General features: G+C 47.2%; 1 protein-coding gene across 4 annotated transcripts in view; it reads left to right on the top strand.

Annotated features, from left to right (window-relative positions):
* Positions 1-821: 821 nt before the first annotated feature.
* The window catches only part of TBCD (tubulin folding cofactor D), a 149,575-nt gene continuing 135,552 nt past the window's right edge, over positions 822-14,844 (top strand). For all 4 annotated transcript variants that reach the window (XM_029928649.1, XM_029928652.1, XM_029928650.1 and 1 more), the window contains exons 1-5: positions 822-868; positions 7,767-7,864; positions 9,018-9,119; positions 11,134-11,280; positions 13,354-13,409. In XM_029928649.1, the coding sequence (XP_029784509.1) occupies positions 823-868; positions 7,767-7,864; positions 9,018-9,119; positions 11,134-11,280; positions 13,354-13,409 (449 nt within the window). In that variant the 5' untranslated portion in view covers position 822. The remainder of the gene's footprint in view (positions 869-7,766; positions 7,865-9,017; positions 9,120-11,133; positions 11,281-13,353; positions 13,410-14,844) is intronic.

Below are 14,844 nucleotides of genomic sequence, written 5' to 3'. Positions count from 1 at the left end.
CCCGCAGGGGTGGCCGCTCGCGGCGGCCCGGGCTCCGGGCGGCGCGGGGTGGCGGGGCGCGCTCGGTCACCGTTCGGGTCAGCTCCCCCAGCTTAGACCTCCGCGGTCTCGCGAGCACCTGGTAGACGACTCCCTGGGGCCCCATCGCGAGGTAGGCAGGCGTTTGCAGTTCAGGAAAACCATCTTTGTGGGCCCTCCCTACTCCCCAACTTTCGGCATGGTTTTGTCTTCCTCGGTGTGTCAGGACGGCCGGACCTAGCGTGTGCTCTGGGGACGCCCCCGGGGCGCAAGCCCTGCCTGCCGCTCGGGCGCGGCGCCTCGTTGCTCTGAGTCTGTTTCTTCGGCCGTGAACGGGGGTAGTCGTGTGCACACGACTGTTCTGAGGGTGAGGTGCATATCCAGGGACCAGCGAGGCCTGTTTTCCCCTTCCTGGGAACGTGTCACGTGTGCAGGTGTGTGGCCGGTGACCACTGTCACAGGCCAAGTGGCCACTGGATTTGACAGGCGCTGTGCTGACTGCTGGAAGGAGTAGAAACCCAGCCGCCTGGGGTCTGAAGGGTCGGGCGGGGGGAGGTGTTCGTTTGACGAAGGGGAGAACTTGGTTCGGAGGAGTTGGGGAAGGTGTGCTGTGCACCCAGCGGGCGTGGGGCCCGATGGGGGCCCGACGGGGGGTGGGCAGGGGAGCGGTGGTGGGGAGCTGCCCTCCGTGGCTTGTGCCCTAGGAGCGTCTAGAAGCCAGTGAGGAGAAGTTGAGGATTTCCCGGGCTCGTGTGCTTATTTGCCTCCGCGATGCTAATCCTCGTGTTTTCCTTTTTAGTAATAATGGACAAGTACCAGGAGCAGCCTCATCTGTTGGACCCTCACCTTGGTAAGAGCAGGGCCTGGTCATGCTGGTGTTGATGATCACAGGTGCTTTGTGTGTGCCAGCAGAGGGTGTCGGGATGAAGTGCCCGGGCCTTGTTTCCTCGCAGTCTGAACATCCCTTGCTCATCGTGTGTATTTTCCTCTGTTTTCCGGGCACATTTTGTTAGACAGCCCCCAGCGCTTGCTGGAGATCACCATGGAAGGATGATGAGTTTTCTGTGGAAAGGGAGACAGTGGGGTTCCAGTTTCCTTAACTTAGTATAAGGGCAGTGACTTTGTTTCTTTTGTTTTTCATTGTTTATTATTTTTTATGTTTGCTTATTTTTGAGAAAGGGGGCGTGGAGACAGAGGATCCAAGCAGGCTCTGCATTGTCAGAACAGAGCCTGCTGTGGGGCTCGAAGTCCTGAAGTGTGAGGTCGTGACCCCAGCTGGTGCCCCTTGTTTTTGACTTGTTTCATACTGATAACATTTTTCTCTTTCTTTTATATGCAAAAGTAACACTTTTGGCACTGAGCTTAGGAAAGAGGAAGGTAGCCACAGTAACTTAAATTGAAAGGCAGCTCTGGGTGGGGGCTAGGTGCAGGAGCCGCAGGCCGATGGCCTGGATTGGCTTCTCAGTGCAGCCACTCCGCTGCTCTGGCCTGGGTTTCCGCGCCTGTAAAATGGGGATTATTAGCACTGCCTGCCCCACAGGGCTGTTGGAACTTTGACACATTGCCATGTGAGGCTTAAGCGTTAGCTTTAGAGCACACATGTGTGCCTTTTGGAAAGGGGGCTGGTGCTGTGCAAGCTGTTGGTTTCCTCCTCGGTTAACACGCGGGTTGTGTGCAGGGCACGCTTTCCGAGCTTTCCCTGGTCTCAGGCAGAAGAAACGCAGCTTCATCCTTGGTTGCTGTCTTGGCTGGCGGAAGACAGAGGCCTGGCTCCCTTGCCCACCGCTACCAAGTCCAGGTTACTTTTTCAGGAGGCTTTTTTCTGCTGAAAGTTTCTAGAACTTCATCTCTTAGAAGAGTGTGACTTGCTCTAGGCTTTTTCTCTTGTGCTGGGCCTTAGCTGGACAGTCTTCGAGTCTGAAGACTTGCATCCTTCGGCGCAGGGGACTCCTGGTTTGTCACTGGTCATTTCTCTGCTTCTGCTTTCTCTTTCTGGTGAGCCCGTGAACTGGATGCTGAATTTCCAGGAGTGACCCTCTGGGCCCCTTAGCTTTTCCCACATAGTTTTGCTTTTTGATCTTCGTTTTGCAGAGGACATTCCATGAGGATAGTCTGGAATTTATTTTGTCCAATTTTTACCATCTTAAAGCTCTTGTCCTTGGTTTCCTATTTTTCACGGTTGTCCTATGGGTTGGATTTTCTCTCTGGGGCATACATGGCTGGCTCCTGGGTGCTGCTACACTGTGGGGGAGGGTGCAGCTGTGGGCGAGGGTCTCCCTATGGGCCTCCTACCCCAGAATGCCAAGTCCTGATTGAATCAGACTCTGACAGCTGGCTGCTGTCAGCTTCTTCTTGGCTTTATCTCGGACCTGCTCTCTCCAGAGCACCTCTGTCCGGTAGAGAATTGTGTGATGATGGACTGTTCTAGATCTATGCTATCTGGTAAGGTCACCAGTAGCCACATGTGATTGGTGAGCACTTGAAATTTGGCTAGTATGACTGAAGAATGGAATTTTATTTTATTTTTTATTTATTTAAAAAATGTTTATTTATTTATTTTGAGAGAGAGCAAGTGCACTGTGAGGGGGAGGGGCAGAGGGAGAGGGAGAATCCTGGGTGGGCCCTGCACCATCAGCACAGGGCCTGATGCTGGGCTTGATCTCAGGAACCGAGCCGTGAGATCATGAACTGAGCCAAAATAAAGAGTGAGATGCTTAACTGACTGAGCTACCCAGGCACGCCCTGAGGAACTGAACTTAAAATTTTATTTGACTTAGGGGCGCCTCAGTTGGTTAAGCATATGACTTTGGCTCAGGTCATGATCTCATGGTTCATAGGTTCGAGCCCCTAGTCCGGCTCTGTGCTGACAGCTCAGAGCCTGGAGTCTGCTTCGGATTCTGTCTCTGTCTCTGTCTGCCCCTCCCCTGCTTGTGCACTCTCTCGCCCAAATGTAAATAAACATTAAAAAGTTAAAAATTTTTTTTTATTTGATAAGAAAACCCCCCAAATGTGGCTAAATGGCTATGGGGCTCAGCGGTCTAGAGAGGTAAACCTCTGGTCTGCTACATGGACAAGGGGCTGGGGGCCTTAGAGCACTCCGCCTGTCGGCAGCCTGTCGGCAGCCTATCAGCTGCTCCTGGCACCAGGGGTTTGCCTGCCGCCGCCGTCCAGTGTCTAGGCCACAGGTGACAGTTCTTGGCTGTTGTTTCTTTTTCTCTTTTTCTTTGTGGATTTGTATCTCTTTATTTCGTTTTACTGGGGCTTGGGGGGTGAGGGTTGCTGAGATAAGCATCTGGAATAGTCTGCTTTTCTGGTCCCTCTTCTTGTGGAATGTCTGTTGGCTTTCAGAATCCCTGGGAGCCCAGTTCTGACTGTTCCTGCCATTCCCTCAAGTTCACCTCTTTCCTCTGGCATCAGCTTTTGTGTGTGATTTGGTCTTTTCATGATACTGTTTCCATATTTAAGACCGAACGGATGTAGATGAAGGCTCCTGTGCTAGTGTTTTGTAAGTTGGAGCGTTTCCAGCTAGACCCATCCTGAGCGGGGTCTGTCAGGCAACTCCAGCTGGGGCAGTGTGGGGAGCGGATGAGCAGATTTTCCGTGGGAACACGTGAGCTGGTTGAGTTTTCTACCACACTGGGCATGTTCCAGGTGCCAGGAGGAGGCCTTCCTGTACCTGGGGCTCATGTTTCCTCCGGAGAGCGCTTCACTTGCCCTAAGTGGTTTGTTGAATTTTGCTCTGGGATGAAAACCACTCGTGCCCATGAGGTGAGGTGTAGCTTACATGCCATCGAGTTCCGTCTCTTGGGTTTTGGGACACCAGAGTCGTGTAGCCATCACCACTGATTGTTCCATCACCCCTAGAAGAAGCCCATATCCATCAACCGGCCCCTCCCTACGCCCACTCTCCCGCCAGTTCCTGCGAACTGCTAATCTGTTTTCTGTCTCTGAATTTCATGTAAATGCTTGCACACATTTCATATAATGGAGTCAGACAATATGTCTTTGGTTTTTGTTTTTTTAAAAAAGACTTTATTTAAAAATTTTTTTTAATTTAAAATTTTATTTTTTTTAAAGTTTGTTTTTAAATGTTTATTGTTGAGAGAGAGCGTGCATGTGAGTGTGAGCAGGGGAAGGACAGAGAGAGGGAGACACAGAATCTGAATCAGGCTCTAGGTTCCCAGCTGTTAGAGCAGATCCCGAAGCAGACTTAAACTCACAAACCATGAGATCATGACCGGAACTGAAGTTGGATGCTTAATTGATTGAGCCACCTAAATACCCCCTGATTTCTTAAAAAATGTTTTTATTAATTTTTGAGAGATAGTGCACATGTGCGAGAGGGGGTGGGACAGAGAGAGGGTGGACAGAGGATCTGAAGCGGGCTCTGTGCTGACAGCAGAGAACCCCATGTGGGGCTCAAACTCACAAACCATGAGATCATGAACTGAGCCAAAGTCAGACGTTTAACTGCCTAGCCAACTGAACCACTAGGCACTCTAGACAATAACTTGATGTAATGTTTAAAGTTTGCTGTGTAATGAAATACTTTACTAGTTTTTCCGTTTCTTTGGGTTTTCTTTTTTTTTTAAATTTTTAAATGTTTATTTAGTTTTGAGAGACAGAGAGAGAGAGAGACCCAGAATGATTAGGAGAGGGGCAGAGAGAGAGGGAGACAGAATCTGAAGCAGGCTCCAGGCTCTGAGCTGTCAGCCCAGAGCCCAACGCGGGGCTTCAACTCACAGACTGTGAGCTCATGACCTGAGATGAAGTCAGACGCTTAACCGACTGAGCGACCCAGGCACCCCCAGTTTCTTTGGGTTTTCTAAGCAGGTAAATAATTATATAGTTGGTAAATAACACTAGCTTGATCTCTTTATTGGTCATTATACACTTTTCATTTTCTTTAAACAGTTCCAAAGTTACTTTTGTTGAGATATAATTTACATACGATAAAATGCATCCGTTCTAAGTATACAGTTTGAGTTTTGACAAATGTATGCATTTGCACACATTTGTATGCACCTCCACCGCTATCATGGTGTCATTTGTGTCATTCCAAGAGGTTAACTGTGTCCCTTTGCAGTTAGTTACCTTTATCTTGGCCCTGGGCACCCAGTGACCTACTTTATTTACTCTCCGGCTTCTTTTGTTAAAATAATACATATATATTTTAACATTTATTCATTTTTGAGACAGATAGAGCATGAGTGGGGGGAGGGACAGAGAGACAGGGAGACCCAGAATCCGAAGCAGGTTCCAGGCTCCGAGCTGACAGCACACAGACCAATGCGAGACTTGAATTTACAGACCCTAAGATCATGACCTGAGCCGAAGTCGGACACCCAACCGTCTGAGCCACTCAGGTGCCCCTCTATTTTTAACTTTTTGAGGAGCCTCCATACTGTTTTCCAGAGTGAATGCATCAGTTTGCATTCCCACCGGCGGTGCAAAAGAGATCCCCTTCCTCTGCATCCTCACCAACATCTGTTGTTGCCTGAGTTGTTAATGTTCGCCACTCTGACCGGTGTGAGTGGTGTCTCATTGTGGTTTTGATTTGTATTTCCCTGATGGTGAGTGATGTTGAGCATTTTTTTCATATGTCTGTTCGCCATCTGGATGTCGTCTTTGGAGAAGTGTCTATTCATGTCTTTGGCCCATTTCTTCACTGAATTATTTATATTTTGGATGTTGAGTTTGATAACTTCTCTATAGATTTTGGATACTAACCCTTTATCTGATATGTCGTTTGCAAATATCTTCTCCCATTCTGTCCGTTGCCTTTTAGTTTTGCTGTTTCCATATGTATTTACTTTTTTTTTTTTTTGAAGAATGCTGGCCTTTATTTATTTTTAATGTTTGTTTGTTTTGATGGAGAGAGACAGAGCATGAGCAGGGGAGGGGCAGAGAGAGAGAGAGGGACATAACAGAATCTGAAGAAGGTTCCAAGCTCCAAACTGTCAGCACAGAGCTGGACATGGGGCTCGAACTCATGGACTGAGATCATGACCTGAGCTGAAGTCAGACACTTAACCCGACTGAGCCACCCAGGGGCCCCTGTATTTACTTTTGAGAGAGAGCATGCACACACATGGCGCCTATGCTTGTTCAAGTGTGGGAGGGGCAGAGAGAGGACACACAGAATTAGAAGCAGGCTCCAGGCTCTGAGCTGTCAGCACAGAGCCTGATGTGGGCCCTGAACCCACAAATTGTGAGACCATGACCTGAGCTGAAGTTCGATGCTTAACCAACTGAGCCACCCAGTTGCCTCCCCCACCCCCCAAATTTTATTTTAAGTAGACTTTATATCCAGTGTGGAGCCCTCCTCCTACATTTTATTTTATTTTTTTTTATTTTATTTTATTTATTTATTTGTTTTGATGGATCACATGGTAATTTTATTTTCAATTTTTTGAGAAATCGCCAGACTGTCTTCCGCAGCAACTATGCCATTTTCCACTCCCACCATCAACATACAAGTGTTCTAATTTCTCCACATCCTCAGAAGGTATTATATTTTATCTCCATATCACCGTAAAGGAAATTGAGGCCCAGCAAAGTGGTAACTTCCTCACAATTACACAGCTCCTAAGTAGTAGATCGCACATGGGAAGCTGAGATCCTTCAAGTCCCTCACGCTTCCCCAGCCCCACAGCTGCCTCAGACACAGAACAGCGAAACAGCAAAAATACAAGTCCATTGAAACCTAAAGCAAGTGGACCTATCTCTGGGAAAGGATTTGTTTCTGGGAGTTTCCAACTCAGTTGTTCTTTGAATAATGACAGCTCCATGGATGCAGCTGGGACTTCTTGGAATAGAAATGTGTGTGTTTCATTGATAAAAACCAATCCTATTAACTTAGCAAACGTTTACTTCTTTGCTCAGCTGTTATACATTCATTCATTCAGGCCTTTGATGAATCCATATTTGGTGCCAACTACATTTTTAAAAAATTTAAAAAAATTTTTTTAATTTTTTATTTTTTTCCTTCTGTTTATTTGTTTTTTAACATATGCAGTTATTTTCCATCATTTACACTACAGTAGTTACAATTACACTCCAAACAGAAAAGCAAAGTAACAAATCAAAACCCTAACTTCTATTTCATGTAATTAGACTTATACAGAAATTAGAAGGTTATGTAACAACTAGTTAATCACCTACTTTCACAGCTATCTGAAGTGGTGGTCGTTATATAGCAGCTTATCTATGATACATTCAAGATACATGATACAATTTATTACTTGCCCATAAGCTAAAACACAGCCTGCTTAATACCTTTCCTTACCCTCCTACATTTTAATAGCAAGGATCAATGTTGTGAATATTGTATTAATTCTGTGCTCTTTTAGAAACTGTTAAGATGAAAATGTTTTTCTGGTCTCTTGAGTGGCTCAGTTGAGCATCTGACTCTTGATTTTTGCTCAGATCAGGATCCGAGGGTCATGGGATTGAGCTCCATGGCAGGCTCTGCTCTGATTGTGGAGCCTGTTTAAGATTGTCTCTTTCCCTCCCCCTCTACTCCCTCCCTGACTTGCATGTGTTTGTGTGCTCTTTTCTCTAAAAAAAAAAAAAACAGTAAAAAATGTTTTTCTTTTGCTCTGTTGATACTTGGATTATATAGGCTTACTAATCTTGAACCACTCTTACATTTATAAATAAACCCTTTTTTTCTTCTGGCATTTTGTTTTAATATCATATTAATGTTTAATTTTATAGTAAATGTTTTGCATATGTTTTTTTCCTAGAATGGATGGTGAACTTGTTGTTGGATGTAGTGCAAGATAAGACATCTCCAGCTGACCTCATACATCTGAGCTTTAAATTTCTTTATATCATCACCAAGGTACCATTTACAGAGCACCTTATAGTGGACAGAACCCTTTTCTTATGTACTTGGTTCAGAAATTATCTTCCAGATGTTATTTTTTTAGGAAAGATTGTTCTCAAACATAAGCTGTGGGTTTCATTCTTTTTACCATATGTGGGGGATCAGATGTTAAAGATAGTGGTTCTGGGGTCCTTTGGCTGAAACCATGTCTGAGATATGTAGGGTCTTGCATTGGAGTAGATCAATCACTACCTAGTTAGAATGGAGTTGGTGGGGGCAGGAGAGGAGGTAGAGAGGTAGAGGGGGAGGGAGAGAGGGAGAGGTAGGGAGGGAGGGAGAGAGAGGTGGGAGAGAGATGACTAATTCAGAAAGTTTCTTACAAGGAAAAAGTAGACAAGCTTGGTGAAAATGGAAGTGCTTCTCAAACTTTAACATGCAGATGAGTTTCCTGGGGATCTTGATAACAATGTGGATTCGGAGTAAGCAGGTTTGGGGTGGGGCTTGATATTCTGTATTCTTCCCAGGTGATGTGTGGGTGCTGGCCTACAGACTTAACCAGTTGCAGTTTTGACCATGGGAGTGACTCAGAGCCATCTGGGGGTGGGTTTTGTGGGGTTACTCGGTGGAGCAGTGCCTGCTGTATGGTGGAAAGAGGTCCTTGGCCAGTGAGAGAGCTCCATGGGGGGCTGCCCCTCCGCCCCCCCCCCCCCCCCACCGAGACTGGTCTGCAGTCTTGACAGGCGGCTCAGTCAGTAGAGCGCAGGGTCTCTCCTGAATTCTCCTGAAGTGTAGCACCACTGCGTTGATGGAAGCGCTGATGAACTTGGGGACCTTTGAGGTTTTCGAGGACTTATTCCTCATGAGTCGCAGAGGGCAGTTGTATAAACAAGGTGGAGGGAAAACTTTTCAGTTTGTGACATATCTGTGTTTCTGATGATGCATATATAATATTTGTTAGTCAAGTGGGGACAGAACATGTGAGTGGATGATATAAGAAGCAAAGATAGGTGTGGTTACTCTGACCAAGTTGTATCACTGTGATGTGACACAATTCTCTGGTCACTGGGTAGGGTAGGTGGTGGGATTTGGATGATAGAGGAAAAAGATAATTTTGTTACTTTCTGCATTTTCTAATTATGTAGTAATTCAATGTCTTTTTATCTGGTAGGTTCGAGGATATAAAACATTTCTTCGTTTATTTCCGCACGAAGTAGCTGATGTACAGCCTGTTTTAGATATGCTTACAAATCAGAATCCTAGAGACCATGAGGTGAGTGTCTTTTTTCTCCTTCTTTTCATTCCCAGCCCTCTCCCTCCTTTCTTCCCTTGTTTGCTCCTCTCCTGAGATGCAGCTTCATCTTCCTGTTTCTTTCAGTTTTATGTTATGCTGTTTTGTATTCCTCTTTTTACTTTTTTATTCTTTTGACTTTCTTTTTTATATGTTATTTCAAATTCTTTCCTTTTTTAAAAAATGTTTATTTGGAGAGAGAGCGAGTAGAGAAGGGGGAGAGAGAGAGAGAGAGAGAGAGAGAGAAGAGAAGGTGAGAAAGAATCCAAAGCAAGTTCTGCGCTCAGCATGAAGCCTGACATGGGGCTCAGTCCCATGACTGCGTGATCACGACCTGAGCCAACATTAGGAGTCAAATGCTTAACCGACTGAGCCACCCAGGCGCCCTAAAGTATTTCCTTTTACTTTTTTATTTTACTATTTAATTAATTAATTAATTTTTAAAAACTTTTATTTTTGAGAGAGAGGGGAAGAAAGGATCCTAAGCATGCTCCATGCTCACCATGGAGCCCGATGCAGGGCTTGATCTCACAATTGTCAGATCATGACCTGAGTCGATAGCAAGAATTGGACGCTTAACCAACTGAGCCACTCAGGTGCCCCAAATTATTTCCTTTTAAAATATCATCTTTATAAAGAACAAAATAATGCTTACATTTGGTGTGGTGATAAGTATGTCAACTGTCTGAATTTTTAAACTTGACATATAATTATGTTGGGGGTACCCAAGACCACCCCCAGGTTTGATGATTCCCTAAGGCCACTATAGGACTCCGTAGGTAGTTGTTCTTATGGCTGTGAGTGGTTAGTAGCAAACTCAGCAAAGGGGAAACCAGGAGCAAGCTTCGAGAGTCTTCTCCCAGTTAGGTCACACAGGGCATTTGTCATTCCCCCAGCACTGAGTTGTGATAATACGTGTGAAGTGTTGCCCCCACCAGCTCCTAGAGACGAGTGTGCAGGGTTTTTCTTGGGGGCTGGTCATATGGGTACTCTGCTGAGCATGGACTGAAATTCCAAACTCCCAAAAGGAAAGTGGGTTTCAACATAAACCCTGTGGTTTGTATGGATGGTCCAAGCACAGAGAGGCCCTTTTCTCTGGGAATGCTGGGAAGCCTCTGGAAATCCAGGTTCCTAGCTGCCCAGGGTTGGCCAGCCTTGTTAGCAGGCCTCCCCCAGGAGCCGGGTCACTGTGGAAGCATTCTTACGCACAGAATGATCAGTTCACAAGGGCATCACCCCAGGGGGTGGCTTCTGAATGAGTCCTTTCATTTGAAGATGTAGATGAGCATTTCCCCAGCTCCCCAGCTCCGCTCTATTCTCGTGCCCAGAATGGCTCATTCTGGGGCCAAGTGGAGTCTTTGTTTATTGACTACCTAAGATAAGGGAACTCCTCTTTAAGCTGGAAGTTGAGAATATTTTTCTTTATTCTTTTTTTTTAATGTTTATTTACTTTTGAGAGCTGGAGAGAGACAGAGCAGGAGTGGGGGAGGGGCAGAGAGAGAGGGAGACACAGAATCCGAAGCAGGCCCCAGGCTCTGAGCTGTCAGCACAGAGCGATGCAGGGCTCGAACTCACAAGCCATGAGATCATGACCTGAGCCGGCTGCTTAACCAACTGAGCCACCCAAGTGCCCCTTTTTTTCTTTATTCTTAAGTCTTTTGGTTTTTTATCTGCTTCTGCTTTCTCACAAGACTGATTGCATGCTGAAGGTGCTAGTGAGGAGAAGCCATTATATTGATGTATTACAATTTTTCTTTGTTCATATTGGTGTTTCTTTTGTCTGCTGAGGTAGCCGTCTATGTTTGTATGACAGAGGGTGTGTGGGATGGGGTATGGGAGGGGCTTATGATGGGTGCGTTCCAGGGTCTGGGGTGACGGCATCTGAAGGGCCTGTGGTTGGCAGTGCGTGGGCAGGGAGAGAGTAGGACTGTGAGCGGGGCATGCGGGTTACCTCTGTGCTTGAAACGGGTCATGTTACTTTGCTTTAACTTCTTAGACTTGGGAGACTCGTTACATGCTTCTACTGTGGCTCTCCGTGACCTGCCTAATCCCTTTTGATTTTTCACGCCTTGATGGGAACCTCCTCACTCAACCTGGGCAAACGCGAATGTCCACAATGGACCGTATTCTCCAAATAGCAGAGGTGAGTGTGATCGTGCAAATAGTTAGGTGCTAATTCGCATTCTTTTTCATTCTCAGGATGTCTTGATATTAGGTACACTTTTGACATTTGTATTTTTTCAAGTGCTGTTATTCTTTTTCAGCAAGATAAAATTCCATTTTGTAATTTATTTAGAAAGTAGAATTCATATAGGTATAATGATGAATTACTTAGCAGATTTCCTTTCTTTGTAGGTAGTGCGACAACTACTCTGTTAAGCACAGTAATGATGTATGAGAGGTTTCAGGGGGCAGTTGTAAGAGAAAATGAAGGTCTGTTTTAGGTTTAATTTTTAATTGTTAACATTACATAAATAATATATGATCAGTAAAGGAAAACTAGAAAATAGAGCAAAGCAAGAAAAATGTTCAAGCAGAATCTCTCAAATCCTGGCACACTTGTATATTTTTTCAGACTTTTTCTGAGACAAATGTTATGCATATAGACAGCTTATTGCATTTCTCTGACTTTGGTGTAACACAACACACATTTATCATCTCAGTGTCTGTGGGGCAGGAAGGGTCAGGAATGTGGACGTGACTGTGTGAGGCGATCTGCGTCCGGGCTCCGCAAGGCTCCCCTGGGCCGGGGCCCGCTGGCCTGCTGTCCGGACTGCTGGCAGAAGCCAGACCCTTGACGGTGTTGGACCAAGGGCTTTAGTTCTTTTCTGGCCGTTTCTTGCCATGTGGCCCCCTGCGACTTGGCAGCATATTCTCTCGAAGCTGGGCAGGGGCACGGGTTGCTAGTGAGATGGAAATCACAACAACGTGTCACCAGGTCACAGCAGTGATGTTCCAAATTATAGAAGCGTGTCAGTGTGTTCCAGTCACACAGGAGGGATGACACCAGGTGTGAACACCATCGGGCAAGCATTTGTTGAGCACCTGCTGTGTGCCAGACACTGTTCTAATCGTCTTTAGTGTAGGGACCCAGGTAATCTAGTTGATGAGGCAGTTTACTTTTTTTTTAAATTTTGTTTTAAAGATTTTTCTTTTTTCTTTTTAAGTAATCTCTATACCCAATGTGGAGCTTGAACCCACAACCTCGAGATCCAGAGTCATACACTGTACTGACTGAGCCAGCCAGCACCCCAGCAGTTAGCTCTTTTTATCCTCATTTTACTGAGGGGGCAGCAGTCAAGAAAAATAAGTAACTTCGCTGACTCACTTTCCCATAAACGGTGGATCCAAATGTGAAGTCAGGCAGTTGGCTCCTGCCCGCACTCCAGGCCCCTCACCCCGCACCCCCCACCAGTGCCCTGGTCGTCCGCTCTGCAGGGAGCCGCTGCTTTCCTGGCAGTGAGTGCCCAGTGTCCTGTGTCAGTGGGGACATGTCTTCTCATGACCTTTAAGGGAGGAGGCCCCACCGTACCCTGGTTTTTAACCTGCTCTTGTGCAGACGGACGTCTAGATGGTTTGTAGCTGTGCTCTGTGCGGGGCGGCACGGTGAGGAGCCGCGGCGCAGACCTTTGCGTGCCCGTCTCTCACACAGGACTGCCTGGTGGCGGCCGTCCGTTTCTGGAGGCTTGGCACTGGGTGTGGTTGTCCCCCGGAAAAAAGATCTTTTGTATATCATTTGGAAAAAATTAGTGGAGCTGAGAACTGGAAACTTTTTAAGGCAGGCCTCCAAAGAACAGGTCGTCATTTGCGCTAACCCTGGTGCTCTTCTGTTGGCGGGGGGGGGGGGCCTTGTTTCTGCACACAGCACGCCCACAGGCCTCGAGGGTGCGTTCTGGACTCTAGTTCTTTGTTACCGTTGGGTGAATCATTTTGGTTTCATTCTTGTGCTGTTTTTGCACGTGTGTGTTTGAAGGGGTGTGGCCACACGCTGTGTGCAGCGGGGCACCTGCCCGGTGGGGAGCACAGCATTTGGCAGCTGCTGGCAACTGTGGTTTGAGGTTAGGGGTGGTTGGTGCAGCTCTGGAATTTGGCCTCTGCCTCGAAGCTTCGCCAGCCTGGTTTCTCGGGAGTGGTGCGTGCGGGACTGGCTGGTGAGCGGGTCCCTGAGGTTTGTATCGTGTGTGTGACGGTACCTGGCCTCTGTCCTTTCTTGTAGACCTACTTGGTTGTCAGCGACAAGGCCCGAGATGCAGCTGCCGTCCTAGTGTCCAAGTAAGTACCTGTCGGCCCCTCCCAGCTGTGCTGTCGATGTGGGACTGGGGTGTTCGGAGAGGGCGTGTCGCACATACTCCTCTGTGTCCCTGTGGGTCTGTGTTACCTCGGAGGCGGTCGCCGGGCTGATGGGCCTGGGGAAGTCTTTCCTACTGCCCAGTACTTGTGTCTTTCTTTGAGGGGGCATCGACACTGTTGGGCACAGGAGACCTCTGAACCTGATGGTGCTGGCTAGGGGCCCGGAGGCCAGCTAATGGGCCCATCCAGAGTGCAGAGTGACAGCAGGTGGGGCAGGGCCCACCTTTGGGCTGGTGGCTGTTAGATGAGTCTTTAAAGGTCACTTAGTGGTTGATGCTGTGATTCCTGGAGATCATGATCTTGATTGGGTCAGCGTGGCTTGGGGTAAAAATCCCCAAACGCTCTCTGTTGACTGAAAAGCAGGCTGTGCGTGGAGCAGGTAAAAATGGCTCTGTGTGCCGTGAGCTGGGTGAGGTGAAGACCTCCAGAGATGTGCGTGGGGCTGTGTAAACTTGGGTCATGAGGTGTGAGAACGGAAGGAAGCAGTTTTTCTGCATCAGTCTTTTGTGACTTAAAATAAGTGCATGGAGTAAATAAATTAGAAAATTTGGCTTTCCCCTTTCTGCATTTGTGCAAGTTGAAAATGGGCTGTAAAACCTTCTGGCTGGTTTTTTTTTTTTTTTTTGGGAAAATGGGCGACACCTCACTCAGGGTCCCCTTATGCTTAGGTGTATGCCATGACTTTTCTCCCCAGAGTGGGAAGAGAAACCCTTAGTCTGCAGGGCAGCGGGTGCAGGCTGAGGGACTTGTGTAGGCGCCCGCTGCATGTAGGGCAGGGCTTGAAGAGAAGAGCTGAAGGGGTGAGGGGCAAACACACGAGCCCCCGTGTTGCTTCCCCTGGGGGAGGGCGACACTCACTGGACAGAGGTTTCTCATTTAAAAACATGAGTTTCTTTTTAATTGTAAGAGTGATCCTGTGTTTTGGAAAATAAAGAAAAGTGTAAGGTACAAAATCCACATGTACCTTCATCCCCCAGAGTGTGACTGCTTTTGTCTGTTGTCCTGCCACTGTCCATGGGTGCGTCCTGTCCACAGGCCTTGGGCGGGCATAGGGCTGCCCACGCTTGTCGCACCGGGTGCCAGCAGCTGGGCCTGGAGCTTCATCCCTTCTTCTGCCAAAACACGGTTCTGGTGTGAATGCGTTGTTGCTCTGCAGTCCCCCAGACTGCCGCCCTGTGGTTTGTTAGCGAAGTCCTGCCGGCACACGTTTCACGTGCAACTTTGTATCATTCTGATTCCTAGAGAGGAATTCCTGAAAGTGGAATGGACATTTAAGGGGTTTTAAATGCAGTTACAGGAAAGGTTGAACACGTTGAAAGTTAACTTTTCCCCAGATTTGCCAGTACTGTGTGTGATG

This window comes from Suricata suricatta, chromosome 17 (assembly GCF_006229205.1).
Source record: "Suricata suricatta isolate VVHF042 chromosome 17, meerkat_22Aug2017_6uvM2_HiC, whole genome shotgun sequence".
In the NCBI taxonomy this organism is placed as follows: Eukaryota; Metazoa; Chordata; class Mammalia; order Carnivora; family Herpestidae; genus Suricata; species Suricata suricatta.
The sequence above is the reverse complement of the archived record's forward strand: the minus strand, read 5'-3'. Positions and strand labels throughout refer to the sequence as shown.